This window comes from Canis aureus, chromosome 16 (assembly GCF_053574225.1).
Source record: "Canis aureus isolate CA01 chromosome 16, VMU_Caureus_v.1.0, whole genome shotgun sequence".
NCBI classification, from domain to species: domain Eukaryota; kingdom Metazoa; phylum Chordata; class Mammalia; order Carnivora; family Canidae; genus Canis; species Canis aureus.
This window is the reverse complement of record NC_135626.1, coordinates 58797649-58816348: the sequence shown is the minus strand read 5'-3', so window position 1 is coordinate 58816348 and position 18700 is coordinate 58797649. Positions and strand designations below refer to the sequence as shown.

The window sequence follows — 18700 nt, the reverse complement described above, 5'->3', positions numbered from 1 at the left end:
AACACCACTCCTGAGCTACCCAGCATGGGGACGAGGGGAGCAGCCTCAGCTGTACCCTCTCCCAGCCAGCTGTGTTGACTTAGTGCACCTGGCCCCTCTGAGCCTGAGCTTCCTCATCTGCAGCAGGGAGACAACAGCTGTGCCTGACTTGTAAGTTTATTGTGAGGATTAGACAAGATAAGGAGGAAGGATGGTGTTTGTAACAGAGAGAGACAAACAGAAGGCTCTCAATACCGGATAGCTGGCTACCAGATTACACTTAGTAAAGGGGATTTGAGAAAATATAGAAAAGCACACAGATATGTATTGTATTTGCAAAAATGCCATGATATTGTGCCGAGTTCAAAGTATTTGTTCATGATTACAGGGATCCTAAGACTTACAGAGCAAGACATTATCAATATTTTTCTTTGAGCATCTACCCTGGGCTTGGTGCTGTTCAGAGATGTAGGTGCTGAAGGGGGCTCTCTGGGCTGCTCTACCAAGTCCAAAGTCCTTCCCACCGTAGCCCTCCGGGCCCTCATTCTGTACTGTGGCACCTGTTTTAAACTTTCCCCTTGGGCAGCCGGGGTGGCTCAGTGGTTTAGCACCGCCTTTGGCCCAGGGTGTGATCCTGGAGAGCCGGGGTTGAGTCCCATGTAGGGCTCCCTGCATGGAGCCTGTGTCTCTGCCTCTCTATCTCTCTCTCTCTGTGTGTCTCATGAATAAATAAATAAATAAAATCTTTAAAAAAATAAAATAAACTTTCCCCTTTACTTTGTTCTCAGGACTGCACAAGGACCTCCTCCGTGAAATCATCGCAGGTGCCATTCTACAATGACTCTGCCTTTTTATCTCCTCCATCTGCCACAGGGCTGCACTTCTTGGTGGTTTCCTTCAATACCACTTTTGTGGCCACCCACCAGATCTGAAACTGTCCTGCCCCAGCAGAAGAGCTGCCCAATCCCTCTCCAGGCTCTGGGTCCCCTTTCTTCCTCCTCTTGGATGTGGGGAGTCCTGGGGGGGAACACTGTGGTTTAGTATCCCGAAATATCCTCACACACCAGGTCACGCCTTGTTGTCTATCCCCTTCTGCTTGGATGCCAGATACATAGAGGACCTGAGGAAAGCCACACAGCTATTTATCTCCCCAAGGACCAGGACCAGAGGCAGAGTAGGCAGGGAAGGGATGGAAGAGGGAGTGGCATTTAGGTTTTTGCAGGAGCTCTGTCTTGTGGTGAGAGCAGAACATCCAGCTTTGCAGGAACCTTGATCCAGGAGCATCTCCCCTGGAGTTGTGGTTAGAGTAGCCTCGGGGCAGAGGACTTAGAATGTTTTGGAATTCTGGAGAAAGGACCTTGCTGGCCCTCCAAGCCTTTCATTGCCCCAAAGCCTCTATGAGAAATGCTCCCCGTGTGTCTGAATCCCTGTAGACAGGCGACCATCTCTCTTTAACTGACAGTAGTTACCGAGCTGAGCCCCAATCCCTCAGACAAGTTTGAGAACTTTCAGCCTTCCTCTTGCACCTTTTCCAGATCTAGGTAAGCTTCCAGCAGAAGACACCTCACCAGCAGCCAGGTTCTCACTCCCAAAAAATAAAACCATACAGCTCTCTCCAAAACAGACACCCTAGGGTGAGGCTTGGACAGCAAGCTCCAAGCCTCCCGGGGATGGATGGATGCTCCAAGGACTCTGCAGCTCCAGGAATCTGGCTGGGCTCCACACACGCCAGGTTTATGGTTATGGTTGCCACCAGGGCCTTGGGCCACCACTCTGTCCCCAGCCCCCAGCTCGGGGCTTGCACACGACGCCCCTTCATGCTTTTGTGTAATGCAGGCCCGAAGGAAGAAGCGACAGCACAAGCCCCTGGTTCATCAAGTGGCCACGTGTTCGGGGCCCACTCTGTGACACGCTCTGTGCTGCGGCCTGCGGGGAACGCGACATCCGCGCCTGGACACAAAATGCGATCTAGTGAAATAAGCATGTGTCCTTCCCCAGCAGCCTTTGTCAAAAGGGCGAGTCTTCACACGAAGACCGCAAGTGAGCTCCAGCCGTCCAGCTACTTGCGAACCTTCTCTGACAATACAGGGAACACGCACTTGCCACACCCAAGATGGCCACTTGCCCAGACCCGTTATCCAGTTCCGCCTGCCACTCCCAATATGGCACGACTAGCGCGCCACTGGGTGGGGCCAAAGGCGGAAGTGGGTGTGGCCGGGACGGGAGCCGAGAGGGCACACAGAGAGACAAGGCACAGGGCGGTGGGAGCCGCTGGGCCGAGGCGATGATCCCCCCGCAGGAGGCGTCCGCCCGGCGGCGGGAGATCGAGGACAAGCTGAAGCAGGTGAGGCTGGGGAGCAGGTGAGGGAAGGGACCAAGGTCCGGGCCAGGGCATCTGCTCTGGGAGGAGGCAGGGTTGGGAGGGAGCACCCCCTGTGGGGAGACGGCGTTGGGGGCGAGGCCGCGGGGCTGAGACGCGCGGTTCTTTAGCCTCGGGCTTCTTGTGGTCTGCTCACCTCCGCTTCCCCCAGGAGGAGGAGACGCTGTCCTTCATCCGAGACAGCCTGGAGAAGAGCGACCAGCTCACCAAAAACATGGTGAGTAACCCCTCGGGTGGGAGGGGCGGACAGGCCGTTTTTGCGTAAGGCCCGGGGTTCGAACCCGGGTCGCGAAGCTGGTAATGTGTGGGGTGTCTCTTACCTAGCTCCCTTGGCCTTTTCTGCCCCATCACTGAGGATGCCGCAGCCCCTGCTGGTGCAGACTTTCCGCTTTCTGCACAGGCTCTCCATTCTTCCTTCTCTCCTAACACAAACCTCTAGCGACACTGACTTCGGTGGGCTGGGTACTGGTCGTGTGCCATCCTCACCTCGGGTGATGACCAGAGGGCAGGAGTGGCCTGAGATTTTGCGATGACTGAGGGCAGAGAAAACTCAGCCTTCACCTCAGAGGGCTTTAGGGGTCGAAGGAGCTTTGAAATCAAACAGAGCTGGGATCTGGTCCTCGCCTCTCCCTGTATTTGTGTGTGGCTCCTGACAGGTAGGTAACTCTGAGCTTCGGTTAACTCACCTACTAGAAGCAGCGATGCCAACCTCCCGGTGTGGCTGTGAAGGTCGTAGGAGCCAATGTTTGGGAGTGCATCTTGCATAGTACTTGGTCTACAACAGGTGCTCAGCAAATAGGAATTTCCTTTCTTATTTCTAGAGGAGACTGGAAAAGCTCAAATTGAGTAGATGCAAACTGGGTATGTGCCCAGGAATACAATCATCAAGTCTTAGTCCTTATCTAATGAGATTGGCCGAGAGAGAGAGAGAGAGAGTTTTGAAGGTACTAGCAATGCATTTGAGGCGACTCTGTATGAAACTACTTCTTGTTCAGGCTAGGAAAGCTTCCAAGAGAAGTGAAGTTGAGATTTAGCTTCAAAGGGTGGAAGGGAAGCTATCCTGGGTGATCATTTAGAATGAGTTCCATTTGCTGTGTGGCTTGCCTTCAAGTCAAACTTCCTCCACTTTACTTGGACCACCTCCTTTGTGCTGTGCACATGGTAAGTGCTGGGGATACAGTGGTAAACAAGGACACCGTCTCCCTCCCCTCATGGACGAATTATTATCTAGGAAACCAAAGGAAAGGCTGCAAATGTCAAAGAGCTTGTGGGTGGGTGGAAGCAGTCCTGGGACAACCCCAAGTCCTGAGACTGGGCTGTCCCCCTGCAGGTGTCTATCCTGTCATCCTTTGAGAGTCGCCTTATGAAGCTAGAGAACTCCATCATCCCTGTGCACAAGCAGACTGAGAACCTGCAGCGGCTGCAGGAGAATGTTGAGAAGACTCTGTCCTGCCTAGACCATGTCATCAGCTACTACCATGTGGCCAGTGACACTGAGAAAATCATCAGGGAGGGGTGAGCTAGGGCCAGAGGGTCACATTGCCAACACCTCTTGGGCCAGTGACAACGCTAGGCTTTTGAATATATTTGAGCCCAGAATCCGTTGTGTTAATTCTCTTCCCTTCTAGATTCCATTCTCTTGGTCCTTCTTCTTCATCTTCCATCTGCCCAGGCTGATGCAGCTCTTTGCCTTCACAGCCCCACAGGCAGGCTGGAAGAGTACCTGGGGAGCATGGCCAAGATTCAGAAGGCTGTGGAGTATTTCCAGGACAATAGCCCAGACAGCCCAGAGCTCAACAAAGTGGTGAGAGGCCCGTGGGTGAATGTGGGAGGTTTGGGGACACCAGGCCCTGCCCTGGTCTCATGAGGGACACAGGGCCAGCTTAAAGGAGAACCTAGTAGAAGAAACAGTTGTAGGCAATGCAGTATGCATACTGCAGGCATGAAGACTTCTGCCTTTGAAATTATAGATAACATATTTTTATTATGTTTTTATAATTTAAACTAAATTACACATCCAATATAAATTTCATATTTGAGCTTTATACATTCATTTGTGTTTTTTTCTGTTGTGGTACAAACATAATATAAAATTTGCCATTTTAATCATTTTTAAGTGAGCAGTGGCATTAAGTACATTCACGTTGTGCACCTGCCACCCCCATCCATCTCCAGAACTCCTTCCATCTTCCCAGAATGAAACTCTTGCCCACTAAACATTTAACTCCCATTCCTCCTTTTCCCCAGCCCCTGGCAAGCATCATTCTCCTTTATATCTCTATGAATTTGATTGTTCTCAGAACCTGCATTCGTGTTTTCATGTTTGATTTCTTTGTTTTACAACTTTGTGTTTAAGTATTAGAGTTAGCAGGTGACCAGAGCAGAATGGGGTAAGGCTAGAAAGTGAGGTTGTCTCAAGGCACCAGGAAAAGGGGAGAATGCAGACCCGAAAAGTGGTAGGAGCAGAGCCCCAGACCTCCCAAAGCGGGAAGAACAGTAGAGGAAGGGTCAACTCAGACCTAGTCACCCAGCACACCTTCCTGTTGGCACTACAGTTCTCACCCCAAGTATATGTCTTGCCCAAAACAGGAAGTAAGCGAGATACGCAGATGGGAACCTGGCCTTTCTCAAACCCAGAAAGCTTTTGCTTAGAGCAGTACTTCCCAACATTTCTCCCATCGGGGTTTGTGATGGAAGTGAGGACATTTGTATGTCACACTGGGGTGAACTAGTAACCAGGCAGTGGTTTCTGGCCACCCAAGGTTCTTTCTTCTTGCCTGGAGGATTGGCAGGATCAGTACCTTGGAACACCAGACACCAATGGGGACACACCAGTGTCATCAGTGCACTGCAGCACATGGGTGGAGGGCCTGTCTTGCAATTAGGGTGTCAGGGACTGGACAACTTTGTTTTGGGGCTCATTGCTAAGTTTGGATCGTGGAGTGAAGAGCTATACTAGAACTTGGGCGTGGGGCTAGGGTGGAGACTGAACACGTTAGCCAGAGGTCTCAAGAGGATGTCCTCCTCGTTCAAGCAGAGATGGTCCAACTCCTTCCTCTCTCGTGTTTGAAATACCTTTATTGAGATATAATTATTTCTTGAAATGTAATTCACATACCATAACAATTGCTCATTTAAAGTATGCAATTCAGTGGTTCTAGTATAATCATGGAGTTGCACGACGTCACTGGAACCAATTTGAGAACACTTCCATCACCCAAACAAGAGCCCTGAACCTACTGGCAGCCACTCCTCTCTGCTCTTCTTCCCAGTCACGTGCCCCTGCTAGTCCATGGTCTACTCTGTTTCTCCAGATTTGTTCATTCTGGGCTTCTCCTGTGAATGGTATCATGTAATGTGTGACCTTTTGTGTCCACCTTCTTTGATCTACCATAATGTGTTTTTTTAAAGATTTCATTTATTCATTTGAGAGAGAGAGAGAGAGAGAGCATGAATACGGAGGAGGAGGGATTCCTGGGTGGCGCAGCGGCTTAGCGCCCGCCTTTGGCCCAGGGCGCGATCCTGGAGAGCCGGGATCGAATCCCATGTCGGGCTCCCGGTGCATGGAGCCTGCTTCTCCCTCTGCCTGTGTCTCTGCCTCTCTCTCTTTCTGTCTCTCTCTGTGACTATCATAAATAAATAAAAAAATAAAAAAAAAAAATAGGGAGGAGGAGAGGGAGAAGCACCGAGCAGGGAGCCCAGTGCTGGACTTGATCCCAGGACCCCAGATCATGATCTGAGCCGAAGGCAGACACTTCATTGACTGAGCCCCCCAGGTGCCCTTGAGCATAATGTTTTTTTTTGTTGTTGTTGTTGTTTTTAATTTATTTATGATAGTCACAGAGAGAGAGAGAGAGAGGAGGCAAAGACACAGGCAGAGGGAGAAGCAGGCTCCATGCACCGGGAGCCCGATGCGGGACTTGATCCCGGGTCTCCAGGATGACGCCCTGGGCCAAAGGCAGGCGCCAAACCGCTGCGCCACCCAGGGATCCCGAGCATAATGTTTTGAAGGTTTAGGCATATGGTGATGTGTGTCAGCGCTTCATTCCTTGCTATGGCTGAGCATGTCGAATTGTGTGGATAGACCACATGCACCACTTGATGGACACTGCACTTTTCGGCGATTACAAATAATGTTGCTATGAATCCTCACGGATCCTGTTTTGTGTGGACAGATGTTTCCCATTCTCTTGTATGTTCTGGCTACCTGCTTCTTACCAGATAGATAATTTTGAGTGTTTTCTCTCATCCTTTAGGTCATCTTTTCACTTTTTTGATGGTGTCATTCACTGAACAAAGTTTTTCAGTTGACATGGTTCGATTTGTCTATTTTTTTTCTTTTTTTTTAATTTTATTTATTTATTCATGACAGACACACACACACACACACACACAGAGGCAGAGACACAGGCAGAGGGAGAAGCAGTCTCCATGCAGGGAGCACAATGTGGGACCCGATCCCGGGACTCCAGAATCATGCCCTGGGCCGAAGGCAGGCGCTAAACCACTGAGCCACCCAGGGATCTCCCGATTTGTCTATTTTTTTCTTTTGCAAACCCTTTCCTAACAAGAAGACAGATTAATGGCTCAGTGGGATGTTCATCGGCTGGTGAGGGCAGAGGAGGGGCCAGCTGAATGCTGAAGCAGCCCTGGACCCTCTCCCTTCCTTCCTCCCGTCGTCCCTGCAGAAGCTGCTGTTTGAGCGGGGGAAGGAGTCGCTGGAGTCCGAGTTCCGCAGCCTGATGACGAGGCACAGTAAGGTCGTGTCCCCTGTGCTCATCCTGGATCTGATCAGTGGCGAAGATGAGCTGGAGGTCCAGGAGGAGGTACCCCTGGAGCACCTGCCCGAGGGAGTGCTCCAGGACGTGATCCGCATCTCCCGCTGGCTGGTGGAATACGGCCGCAACCAAGGTGAGAGGACCTGGGGGGCAGGGCCAGACCAAGTGGGCTTTTCTCCCCTTTATTTCTTTAATCTACCTGGGTGTTTTTTTAATAAGTAGAAGTTCAATACGAAATGATATATGAGCAATAAACCTACAGCTTATGTGACAGCTATGAATGCGTCCACGGCAGTTTTAGGGGCTCCCTTGGGAGAAGAGGGAGGCCATCAGACAGCCTCCAGACCCCTCAGCGGCCTTCAGCCAGAGCCCCTGTGTTTTGGCCCGTTTTTTTTCATGGGGCTCCCAGAGACACATTGGATGGGAACTGCGGAAATGTAGTGTGTCCTTGTTCATTTGCATTTTTGGATTCTCCAGTTTTCCAGTATTGATAAACAGTGCTGCAGTGAGCATACTCAGGCTTTTCTTACATAGGGAGTTCTTTGGCTGTTTTCTCAAAGATGTGACTATCAGGTAGAAGTGTCCAAACAGAAGTGTCCAAACAGATCTGTCCAAACAGAGAGAGACCATGCATGCAGTGGGAAGGAGCAGAAGGAGAGAGAGTGTTAAGCAGACTCCCCATTGAGTGTGGAGCCTAACGTAGGGCTCAGTCTCACAACCCTGAGATCATGACCTGAGCTAAAACCAAGAGTCGCACACTCAACCGACTGAGCCACCCAGGCATCCTCTAATTTTTTATGTATTTCTTTTATTTAAAAGAACTTTACCTTCAAAACTTAATTAGCCATTCTATTGAGGGGTATTTTCCCTTTAAGACGACTTGATTTGGGACCAGGGTATGTGGGTGGCTGGGAGCCATAGCAGATGCTAGGCATGAGTTAGCAACTAAAATAGTGGGCTCTACTCCCGCTCTGCACCCGGCACCTAGAGGGGAAAGTGAGGTTCCCCTAGCAAGGCAGAGGCAGGGACCCCAGCTGCCATAGCTCTGTCATCCCCTCTCTCCTCAGATTTCATGAATGTCTACTACCAGATTCGCTCCAGCCAGCTAGACCGCTCCATCAAGGGCCTGAAGGAGCATTTCCGGAAGAGTAGTTCCTCCTCTGGGGTTCCCTACTCCCCTGCTATCCCCAATAAGAGGAAAGACACGCCCACCAAGAAGCCCCTCAAGAGGCCAGGTGAGCCCCCCACCCCGGCCCTTTAAGCCCCAGCCAGGAGGCTGCATGGGACCTGCATTACTTTCAGCCACCTTGAGGTTAGCAGCATCGGCCCGTCCAGAGCTGGTCCTCTTGGTGACCCCAACTGTAGGTACGCAGGACAGAAAGCACCTAGCAGGGACCTCTCTGCTAAGGCTCTGTGCTCCGGGGGAAATGTCCTTGTGTGTCAGCCACGGCCTGGCGAGCGTGGCCGTCTTGGGCTACTGAGAGCTGTTGTCCTCAGCTGCAGGAGAGGCTAGGATATCACAAGTGAAGGGCTGCTGCCACCATAGCTGACACTGCTGAGCTGTGTACACTGTGTACACTGCCCACTGTAGCCTGTGGGACCTGTCCCTCGTGATAGCAGGTTGTGTTTAAGTGTCTCTTCCCTATGCCCCTCAGCAAGCACCTGCTCCCACTCAGGCCTTTAGTTGGGGTTTGGAGAAATGGTAGCATAGAGGCTGCCCTTGGGGGCCCCAGCAGAGACACACCACCTTCTTCCCTCCAGCGTGGGTATCCTGGCTGTCACCTAGAAAACCTGCTCCCAATAGTGACTGTGCTGAGCCAGCCTGCTGGGCCGCAGCTGCCGGCACACAGTAGGTCTATTCCTATGTCTCTGTGCTTTGGGCGGGGCAGTCTTCCTCCATGAGGCTGTGAGGCAGCCCGCTTCAGCTGGCCTGTGCCCTCTTCCCCATCTCTTCTCTGACAGGCCCACAGGGGGCCCCCGACTGGTCTGCACTGCCCCCAGAGTGTTGGCTGGCCATGGCGGGGCTCACAGGGGGTCTCATCTGTCCTTGGCTTGTGGGTTCTAGAGGAAGACTCAGGCTGTGAGGATCCCTGGTCTCTGCAGAGTCTCAAGAGCTGTCAGCAGCCAGCGCATCAGGGCTGATGTTAGAGAACCAGGGAGCCAGGCCCCTGGCACATCCGCTCCTGGTTCGGAGGTGGGGAGCAGCGAGGCCTCAGTGGACCAGTAATCTAATCCCAATGTCAGCATCTGTGGTCACTGGGCACCTGATGGGTTTGGCGGCCACCCCATCAGCATTTGTCACCCATGTCCACACCAGCCAGCCTCCCCCAGGCCCGTGTGCTGGGGCTGTGGGGCAGGAATCCGATTTGCTTATTAGCAGGACCGCTGGCTGAATGGGGAGAACACAGGAGACAGATGCTGAGCCTGGGCCCTGAACTTGGTCATTAGTGGCTAATTGTCACGTGGTCCAAACAGAACAAGGAGCTGTCACAGATCTTGCCCCTCCTCGCCCCAGCCTTTTGGGGTGCTGCCAGGACCCGCACAGCCTCACTGTGTTCAGAGACAGCTGCGGGGACACAGGAGTCTCCAGGGGAGACGAACCAGGGTTACACGTGGGGCCTCCTCCCCGTTCCTAGTACATTTTATCAACAAGGCAGCTGTCCTCGGCTATTTTAAATACTATTTTATATCCCCCATTTTCTGCCCTGCGAGGTCTCATTCCCACCGAGGTGGCTGACCCCGGGGGCTGTAGGCGCTGTGGTTTTGTTTGTGTTGATTTCACTCGTGATACTAACTGTTGTTTTTTTCCCCCATGCCGGGAGCATGCCCCCCTCTCTACTATCCTGCCTCCTCCGGCTCTGTGTGGTGGCTTCCGTTAACCCCAACTGAGCTTTTGAGTTTGTTCCCGATTGCTTTGGGGGTTCGGGTCGCTTTGGTGCGAGGGGCCAGGCTGCCTCAGGGTCTCCAGGCCTTCTGTCTCAGGCACCGCTCTCCCAAGAAGCTCAGTCACGTTTCACCAACTCCCGGGTTCTGCGTTCTGTCGACCTCTTCCATTTGTCCACGTCCCAACACTGAGCATGCCCGGGGAACCCTGCCTGGCATTTCGGGGCCGGGCCAGGGGGTCCCCAGACTCCACCAACCTGGCTGTGCTCTCCGGGTGGGAGAGCTTCGTCACCAGCACCTCCGTCCTGAGCCCTGGTCTGTTCTGCCTTAACTGCCACTCAGTGGTGTCTTTTATTTTTGGCTTCTCCCGATGGATCTTTGCCCATCTCATCTCCTTCACCTGCTGCACTTCCTAAAGAGAACTCAAATCCAGAGCAACGAGGGTCAGTAGCAGAATCAGGAGCCCCATGTGGGGCATGACCTGGGCCCGTTCCCTCCTGTCCATCTGCAGTGCCTCCGGGGGTCCTGGAAGGGGCCTGCCGGAGAGATGGCGTGTGGGCATGCTCACTGTTGGGGGGCCGGGGCCGGGGCTCGGGGGGGCAGGTGGAGGCCTGCTGCTGTTTTCTCTCACTCATTTCCTAGGTCTTCTTGTCTCCTCTCTGTGTGGCTCTGGTGACAGGGACGATCCGTAAGGCTCAGAACCTTCTGAAACAGTATTCCCAGCATGGTCTAGATGGGAAAAAGGGGGGCTCTAACCTCATTCCTCTGGAAGGTAATCACCCTGTGTTCTTCTCCTGTTCCCTCCTCCTCCACCATGTGTCCACTCTCGTGGCAGGGCAGAGCCTCCAAGCCCCCAGGAGGGCCATGGGAGAGTCCCTGAGAGGGGAGCAGGGGTGGGAACAGCAGGTCCCTGGTGCTGCTCGTTCCAGATGGCCACAGGGGTAGGTGTCGTGGCCTCGGCCTGGTCCTGGCGGGCTGACGGCAGCTCTGCCCTCCCTGAGGCTTCCTACTCCCTCCCTCCCCGTCTCTGTCCTTGTCTTCTATTTGAACTCAGAGAAAGTTCTTTGTCATGGGCAGCCCTTTCACGCTCAGACCAGCAGTGGCAGGATCAAGCCGGCCTAGGCCTCCGGGCCACCCCCACCTCCCCTGGCTTTAGAGAGGGGAGGGTGTGCCGCAAAGGGGATGGGCAGCCTGTAGGCCGGGTCCCTCCTTGCCTCCTATCAGAGGAGGGACAGCCCTGCCCTGGTGGACCTGACCCTCCTTCCAAAGAATAATCCTGGGAACAAAAGGAGGCTGTCCCGTTTCACTCAGCAGTGACATTACTCTAACTGGGTCTCTCCCCAAATATGGTGAGGTGGGTAAACCCCCTGGGGCTGAGCATCAGATCCTCTGGAGCTGCCAGAAGCTCTCCAGAACCCTCCTTGGTCGTCCCGCAGGCTTTCTCTTGGCCTTGGGCTTGGAGAACCAGCTCCCAAGGACGGTCTGGGACACTGCGAGTCAGGCTTGAAATGGCTGTTCCCAAGGTGGTCCGAGGCAGAGGAGGGCCTCAGAGCCCCCTCCCGGGGCCCTTCTCACACCCCCATCTCACATCCCCTCCTGGAGGTTGAGGGCTTCTTCCCCGGCCCCGAGGGGCAGCCCACCCAGCCCCTGGATAAACGCTGCTTGTGTCTGTGCGGCCGACGTCTTGCTAGGTCACGAGCATGATTTCCGAGTTAAGCACCTGTCCGAGGCCCTGAACGACAAGCACGGGCCGCTGGCTGGTGAGTACCGCAGCCCAGCCCGAGGGCAGCCGCCGCTGCCTTGGCAACAGTCCCCGGAGGGCTCCGCTCTGAGGATGAGCCAGGCCTGTTTGCCTCTCTCTCTCTCAAGTCTCTCTTTTGGGCACTAGGTCTCCTTGTCTCTCTCCAGATGGGAGTGTATGCCTGGCTCTCAGGGCCTGGGCCAAGGGGAGAAGTCGCCGCTACTTGGACGGCGGCTCCCTGGCGGGCAGGGAGCCCTGACATCTGACTCCACCAACAGCTCTAAAGCTCTGACTCGGAGCCCGTTTCTTTGCTTATGGGACCAGGTTGCCTGCGGGTGCCCCCTGCCCCAGCCTCCACTAGTGGGTCCCAGTCTCCTTTTGAGCCAGCTGACCAGCCAGGAGCCCTCCTTTTCTGGGACTCACATTGCCTCTTCTCGGAGTGTAACCCTGTGCCAGCTAGCCTCATAGGCCATAGTCCACCACTGCCTTCTTAGACATTCCAGAATGTCTGGTGGGGCTGAGAACTGCCCTCAGTGACCTAGCATTTTCTCAGATGGGTGACCACAGTGCCCTTGAGACAGGCACTGCCTCTCGCCCACCCTGGCCACCCTCTTTCTGGTGCAGTTCAGAATCCTAAGTCCTGGGGTCAGGCATACCGTGGCTAGGAAGCCGATTTAGGGCTCTTCCCTCTTTATCCCCTCATCGATCTCCCTACCACCTTTAGTACCTGATGCTCTGGGACGTAAACACTGTCCAGCAGAGCTGAAAATGAAGCCAGGACAAAGGCTGGATTCAGCCCCGTTTTTCCTTTTGAGCAGTCAGGCCTGCTGGAATCCTCTCAGCTTTCTGCCAGAATAGTCCTCCTCCTCCCCATCTCCTGCTGGCCCGAGCTACAGGCCAGGAGCTGGGGAGACCCAGCAGGGAGAGCGGCTTCCCGCAGGCCAGCAGCTCAGGGGCACTGCTGTCCCTCCAGGGAGAGACGACACGCTAGATGTGGAGACCGACGCCTACATTCACTGTGTCAGTGCCTTCGTCAAGTTGGCCCAGAGCGAGTACCAGCTGCTGATGGACGTCATCCCTGAGCACCATCAGAAAAAGACCTTTGATTCTCTGATCCAGGTGCTGCCCCGCCCCCACCCTGCTCCTGGGTCCTGACCAGATGCCCCAGCAGAAGCTGCCACCACAGAAGCTCACGTTTGGGACAGACCTGTTGTCCTGTAGCCTTCAACTAGAGCCACACAACTAGTGTGTGTGTGTGTAGGGGGGCGGGGGTTCCTCCCCATTGCTGCCCCCTGCTGAGGCAGGGGCCCCTGGGAAGCCGCTCACACCCCTCTGCCCCCCTGTGAGCCGCATCCTTGCCATGCTCTCCCAGGATGCACTGGACGGGCTGATGCTCGAAGGGGAGAACATCGTGTCTGCTGCCCGCAAGGCCATCATCCGACACGACTTCTCTGCCGTGCTCACTGTCTTCCCCATCCTGCGGCACCTCAAGCAGACGAAGCCCGAGTTTGACCAGGTGCTCCAGGTATGTGGGTAGGAAGACCCGGGGACACAGGGAGGAGGAATCGTGCTGCCTGGCATGGCCTCCCAAGGGGTGCAGCTTCTCTGCCCTCATGCCTCCAGTCAGAAGGTGAGCGGAAGCAGCTTCTACACGGGGCCGCAGATGTAGGCACACACTCACAGGGTGACCGAACAGGAGTGGGAGCCCTGCAGTGAGGGGCAGGGAGGCAGCTGGCGGGGAGCCAGGCTCAGCTCTGCAGCCGTGTCCGTCCTTAGGGTACAGCTGCCAGCACCAAGAACAAGCTGCCCGGCCTCATCACCTCCATGGAGACAGTTGGAGCCAAGGCATTGGAGGACTTTGCCGACAACATCAAGGTGCTCTCCCTCTCCATCTGCGGCCCTAGAACTGTGGGCAGGACCCCCAGGGGCCTGCCTCGGGGGCTCCTACGGAAACCAAGCCACCCAGCTAGCCCATTGACTAGCTGGCTGTGCTGCTAGTCAATACCCAGGGGGCTCCAGAGCCTCTGAGGGGTGAGGCTGCTGCCCTATTTTTCCTGTCCCATCTCTCACCTGTGTGCCTGAGGGGCACCCCAACACCTCTCTGCCAGGAGGTGGCATCGGGTGCAGACAGCCTGGGCCCCGGGGTGGAGCGCAAGGCCTTGGAAGCAGGTTCAGGAAGTTGGGACTGTTTTTTCCACAGAATGATCCAGACAAGGAATACAACATGCCCAAGGATGGCACCGTGCATGAGCTCACAAGCAATGTAGGTGCTGCCCCGGGTTGCCTGGGGAGGGGAGGGACCCAGCCTAGCCCAGAGCTTGTGGCAGGATGGATGGCAAAGTATTTCGTGTCTCCAGTAGACTGGATCATTCAGGGCAGGAAGCTTGCAACCACTCTTCCCTTGGCAGACCCCAGGCCCTGCACTTGCCCTGGAACGGTCAGAAGGGGTGTGTTTGGGAGGTGATCTGACTCTAAGGTCCTGCCCTTGACCTTCTCCCTGGACCTGTTTTCTCCCCACACAGGCCATCCTTTTCCTACAGCAACTCCTGGATTTCCAAGAGACAGCCGGGGCGATGCTGGCCTCCCAAGGTACTTGGCACCTCCCAGTGGGGCCCCCTCCCCATACCCCACTCCTCCCTCTTGTCTGGAGACACAGGGTTACTGGCCACCTCTGGGAGAGATTTCCTCCGGCTCTGTGAAGTGGGGTTTGACTGTGCCTTTCCTGACCCGACCTCCCTCCCTTCTCGCTCCTTCCACCGTCCTCGCTCTGGAGAGTGGCACTCCCTGGTTCGAAGATGCCCTGCCTGCCTCGCCCCTCCTTCCGCATTTCTCCATCTGCTCTTGGGTTCGCCTGTCCTCCCGATTAGTCTCACACAGCTGACCGTTCCGTGGGCTGGCGCCTCAGGGCCAGCCGGGTGTCTTCCCACTGACTGCTGCCCTGGCATTGGAGCTGGGGAGGTTGGCATGGAAGGAGGTTGGCATTTCTGAGCACCAAGACCCAACCCAATTTGTTGGGGCCCCCGGGCCCTCCCCCTCCCTCCATTTTGGGGGCGAGGGAGCCAGGAGCGGCCTCTGGCCTGCAGTTCTCTAGATCCCCACTTCGCTGCGTGCTCCCTCACCTTCCGGGGAGCAGCCTGGGTGTGTCCTGCTGTCTGTGTTCTGGCTGTCACGGGGAGGGGTCTGCTTGCTCGGGGACACGGTTGCTAACCTGTGTTTGCACTTTGCGTCTTTCTCCCTTCTTTGTCTCCCCTTCCCCTCTGAGTGCACTGCCTTTCACTCCGTAGTTCTTGGGGACACATACAATATTCCTTTAGACCCCCGAGGTAAGCGGCAGGGCTCTACAGCCCCATCCTACCCCTCTGAAACCCCATGGGTGAGATTCCTTAGGGACAGAGGCACCCAGACAGACTCAGGACCTATTGGGAGCGGGGATCAGAGGGGATGTGGGTTTCTCTAGGGCACTCCCAACTCTCTCAGCTCCCAGCAAGGCTGGCTGCACCCTCCAGGCTAGCCTAGTGCCTGCCCCCTCCCTCCCCATATACCCTCACCACCACCTCCTTGGTCTTCTGTTTGTCTAGAGGGGCCCGGTAGAGGAGGTTGTGGGAAGTGGGGGAGAAAGGGGAAAGGCCATAGGGAGCCCACTCTGAGACCCTGCTGTTCACAAATATGATAAGTGGACCTTATAGAGAGCACCTTGCATTAGTTGGGGCTGGGGGGAAAGGGGTGTCCCACTCCTGTGCCCCCAGACTTCCTGCTGATCATGGGCCAGCTCATTAATCCTGCCACCTATCACCATAGAGGGGCTTGCCCTGGGCTCCAGGAAGAGGCTGCCCAGGGGGTGCTCCTGCAGCAGGTGGGAGCTTGGCAGCTCAGCAGACCAACCCCTTCCCCGTTCTGCGTCCAGTCTGCCTGAGGAATGCTCAGGGCCCCCCCACCCCCACCCCAAGGTTTCCACAGCTGCTCCAGGGGCTGAGGGAAGGCCAGAGAGGGTCCTGGCTGCTGCCATGGCTGCAGTGACAGGCCTCTCTTCTCCCAGAGACCAGCTCTTCAGCCACCAGCTACAGCTCCGAGTTCAGCAAGCGCCTGCTAAGCACGTATATCTGTGAGTGCTCTCTGGCTGGCCGGCAGCCCCCCGCGCCCACCTGCCCACCTCCACTGGCGTTTCCCTTCCTTCCTCTGTGCCCTCCTGCTATTCCCAGTGCTCTCCTGAGCCTCACCTTTGGAATCGCAGCCTAACTTCCAGTTTAGGGGCTGAGCTGGGCTGTGGGCAGAGGGCTCCTGAGGCTTGTGGAGTCTGGAGTTGGGAAGGACAAGGCTCTTGGGACAGGGACTGGGTCATTTAGGTCAGACTGCCCATGGATGTAGCCACACCCTCCCTGTGCAGGTAAAGTCCTGGGCAACCTGCAGCTGAACCTCCTGAGCAAGTCCAAAGTGTATGAGGACCCAGCTCTGAGCGCCATCTTTCTGCACAACAACTACAACTACATCCTCAAGGCCCTGGAGAAGTGAGTGGCTGCAGGGGCCTGCGCCCACCTGCCCTCCTGCCTGTCCTCCCACACTGCCTCCCTCCCTCCTGCCTGCCCTCCTGCCTGCCTCCCTCCTGGGGCTGCCTGCACCCTCTGCCTGGCCAGGTGGGGAGGGCAGCCCTTGACCTCCTGGAGTCCTAGGACCTGGGGCACAGGCATAAGGCAGGCCTCCTGCTGGTGCTGCTGCGGAGGCTCACTACCCTTGGGCCCCAAGAGCCAATGCGGCCCTCCTCTGCTTCCTCCTTATCCCCGCCCCAGGTCTGAGCTGATCCAGCTGGTGGCTGTGACCCAGAAGACTGCTGAGCGCTCCTACCGGGAGCACATTGAGCAGCAGATCCAGACCTACCAGCGGAGGTGGGCCTCCACCGTGCCCCCCCCCCATTACCCCCAAGCTTGTGTCCTTCACTCACTCTTCCTGTCCAAGCTTCATTACAAGTGGGGTCAGGAATGGGGAACTGCTCCCCTATGAATTCAATGCTCCCCTTGCTGTTTCACCACACTGACCAGGTGGAGGGGAAGCCCCTCCCTACCACCACCTGCTCCCTAGGGGCTGCTATGGCCAGCCTCTCTAGAGAGTGGTGTGCCAAGGGTGCAGGCTAAGAAGACTCAAAAAACTGCATATCAGAGGTGTGGGGATGTGAGGCCAAGCAAAGAGCAAGGTTGTAAGAATACTCAAACTTCCTGAGCCTCGCTCTGTAGTGCTCCCACTGCTCCTCACCCGTCCTTCAGAGCTCCTTCTGTTCCTCGCCCCCAGGGCTCCCTCTGCTCCTTGCCCCTGTTTCTCCTTGGTTTGTGTGTTTCTTCCTGTAAGTGGTCTCCCTCCTCCTTGCTTTGTCTGTCTTCTGCTTCTTTCTTCCTCATCTGCTTCTCCATCTTTATTCTCCAGGAGATCGATGTGAGGCATAGCTGCTAGTTATTTGTTCAATTTATTGAATGTTGTTTCCTGTTCTTAATTTTAAAAGCCAGCAGCTTGAACATTTTCTTTTCCCAAGGAGAAATCTCACTGTGCTCTGCTGAGTTCTGACCCCCATGGATCGTTGACCTCCCCTCCCCTAGTAGATTTAAAAAACAACACAAACCAGCCCCTGGAAAGAGGCAGCAGCCTGAGGTTGTCCCTCCTCTGCCTTCTGCCTCTCTCCCCACCTGACAGCTGGTTAAAGGTGACTGACTACATCTCTGAGAAGAATCTACCTGTATTCCAACCCGGAGTCAAGGTGGGCGGAAGGCCTGGGCTGGGAAGGGGTGTCTAGCAGATGTGATACTTTGTGTCATGTCTCTGGGGAAAAAAATGGACAAGCATCCTGCTGGGTTGAGCAAATGATGCCTGCCTGTGGCCATGACGGTATCCAGAAGAAGGGCCAGGCCCAGGCTTGGGTGTTTGGGGAAGGAGCCAGTGGCAGGGCAGATCTGCTCTGAGGAACACTTTCTCTGCCCTCTCTCACCACCCCCAGCTGAGGGACAAGGAGCGACAGATGATCAAAGAGCGTTTCAAGGTGAGTTGGGGTCTTCCCTGCTCACCCAACCCCCCACCACCTCCAGTGCTTCCTGCTGCTATTGCAGGGACACGGACCCAAAGTCTTTATCTTTGGGTCACTCCCATTTCCACTTTTTTGGTGGCCAGGGTTTCAATGATGGCCTTGAAGAATTGTGCAAGATCCAGAAGGCCTGGGCTATTCCTGACATGGAGCAGAGAGACAAGATTCGCCAAGCTCAGAAAAACATCGTCAGGGAGACGTACGGGGCCTTTCTGCACAGGTGAGCCCTTTGTCTCCACCTTCCCAGCCCTGGGCCCCGCGCTTCCCCTGCTGGGTCTCTGCTCTTCTCTTCTACAGGAACACACAGAGGGGCGTGAGGGTGTGGGTGGCAGATCCAGGGCCGTGGGCTTTGCTGTGGGGCCAGAAAGGGACATCTCTCAGGAGCACCTTAGGCTGCGGTGGAGCTGGGGGGCTGGCCAGGCTGCCCCTGACCTCAGTGCTTGGGCAGGTATGGCAGCGTGCCGTTCACCAAGAACCCTGAGAAGTACATCAAGTACCGCGTGGAGCAGGTGGGCGACATGATCGATCGCCTCTTTGACACCTCTGCCTGAGCCTGCTGCTCTCCCTGCCTGGTACTGCCCGGTCAGCCCTGTTATTGGACAGATAAACCAGTGTTAACTCTGGGCCTGGTGAGTTTGACATCCTTTGGGACAGGAACTTTTTCCACCCCTTGTCCAGCCCAGAGCTGTCCCTGAGCACCCCCCCGCCCCGAGTCCTGGTCTGCACTTCTTCCTGGAACCCACCCCCACCCCTGACCAGCACTCTCCCAGAATACTGGGGCTCCTTCCCACCTTAGGTTTCATGACCCTCAAGCTGCATGGGCCACGTGATGGCTTCTAGACAGGAAAGGACAGAGAAGGAGGACAAAGGGCTTGTGC

General features: G+C 55.5%; 1 protein-coding gene across 11 annotated transcripts; it reads left to right on the top strand.

The window, feature by feature from the left end:
• Positions 1–2167: 2167 nt before the first annotated feature.
• On the top strand, positions 2168–18445 carry EXOC7 (exocyst complex component 7). Of its 11 annotated transcripts, XM_077854307.1 has the most exons (22): positions 2168–2323; positions 2511–2576; positions 3690–3874; positions 4058–4163; positions 7048–7270; positions 8205–8372; positions 10700–10792; positions 11712–11780; positions 12735–12880; positions 13134–13286; positions 13538–13636; positions 13962–14024; positions 14284–14350; positions 14535–14735; positions 15046–15084; positions 15798–15863; positions 16146–16266; positions 16546–16641; positions 17438–17501; positions 17739–17780; positions 17909–18042; positions 18271–18445. In XM_077854307.1, the coding sequence occupies exons 1-22, from the start codon at positions 2264–2266 to the stop codon at positions 18371–18373; spliced, it is 2364 nt and encodes a 787-aa protein (XP_077710433.1). In that variant the 5' UTR covers positions 2168–2263; the 3' UTR covers positions 18374–18445. The 11 variants fall into 11 exon arrangements, with proteins under 11 accessions (XP_077710433.1, XP_077710435.1, XP_077710434.1 ...); XM_077854309.1 differs by lacking the exon at positions 10700–10792; XM_077854308.1 differs by lacking the exon at positions 11712–11780.
• Positions 18446–18700: the final 255 nt, after the last annotated feature.

Bases quoted from the DNA above. Each gene is read 5' to 3' on its own strand.
- EXOC7 (XM_077854307.1), top strand. From the start codon at position 2,264: ATGATCCCCCCGCAGGAGGCGTCCGCCCGGCGGCGGGAGATCGAGGAC. The intron at 14,736-15,045 runs GTTGGCATTTCT...TTCACTCCGTAG, and splicing joins GGAGGTTGGCATGGAAGGAG to TTCTTGGGGACACATACAAT. The intron at 17,502-17,738 runs GTGGGCGGAAGG...CACCACCCCCAG, and splicing joins TATTCCAACCCGGAGTCAAG to CTGAGGGACAAGGAGCGACA.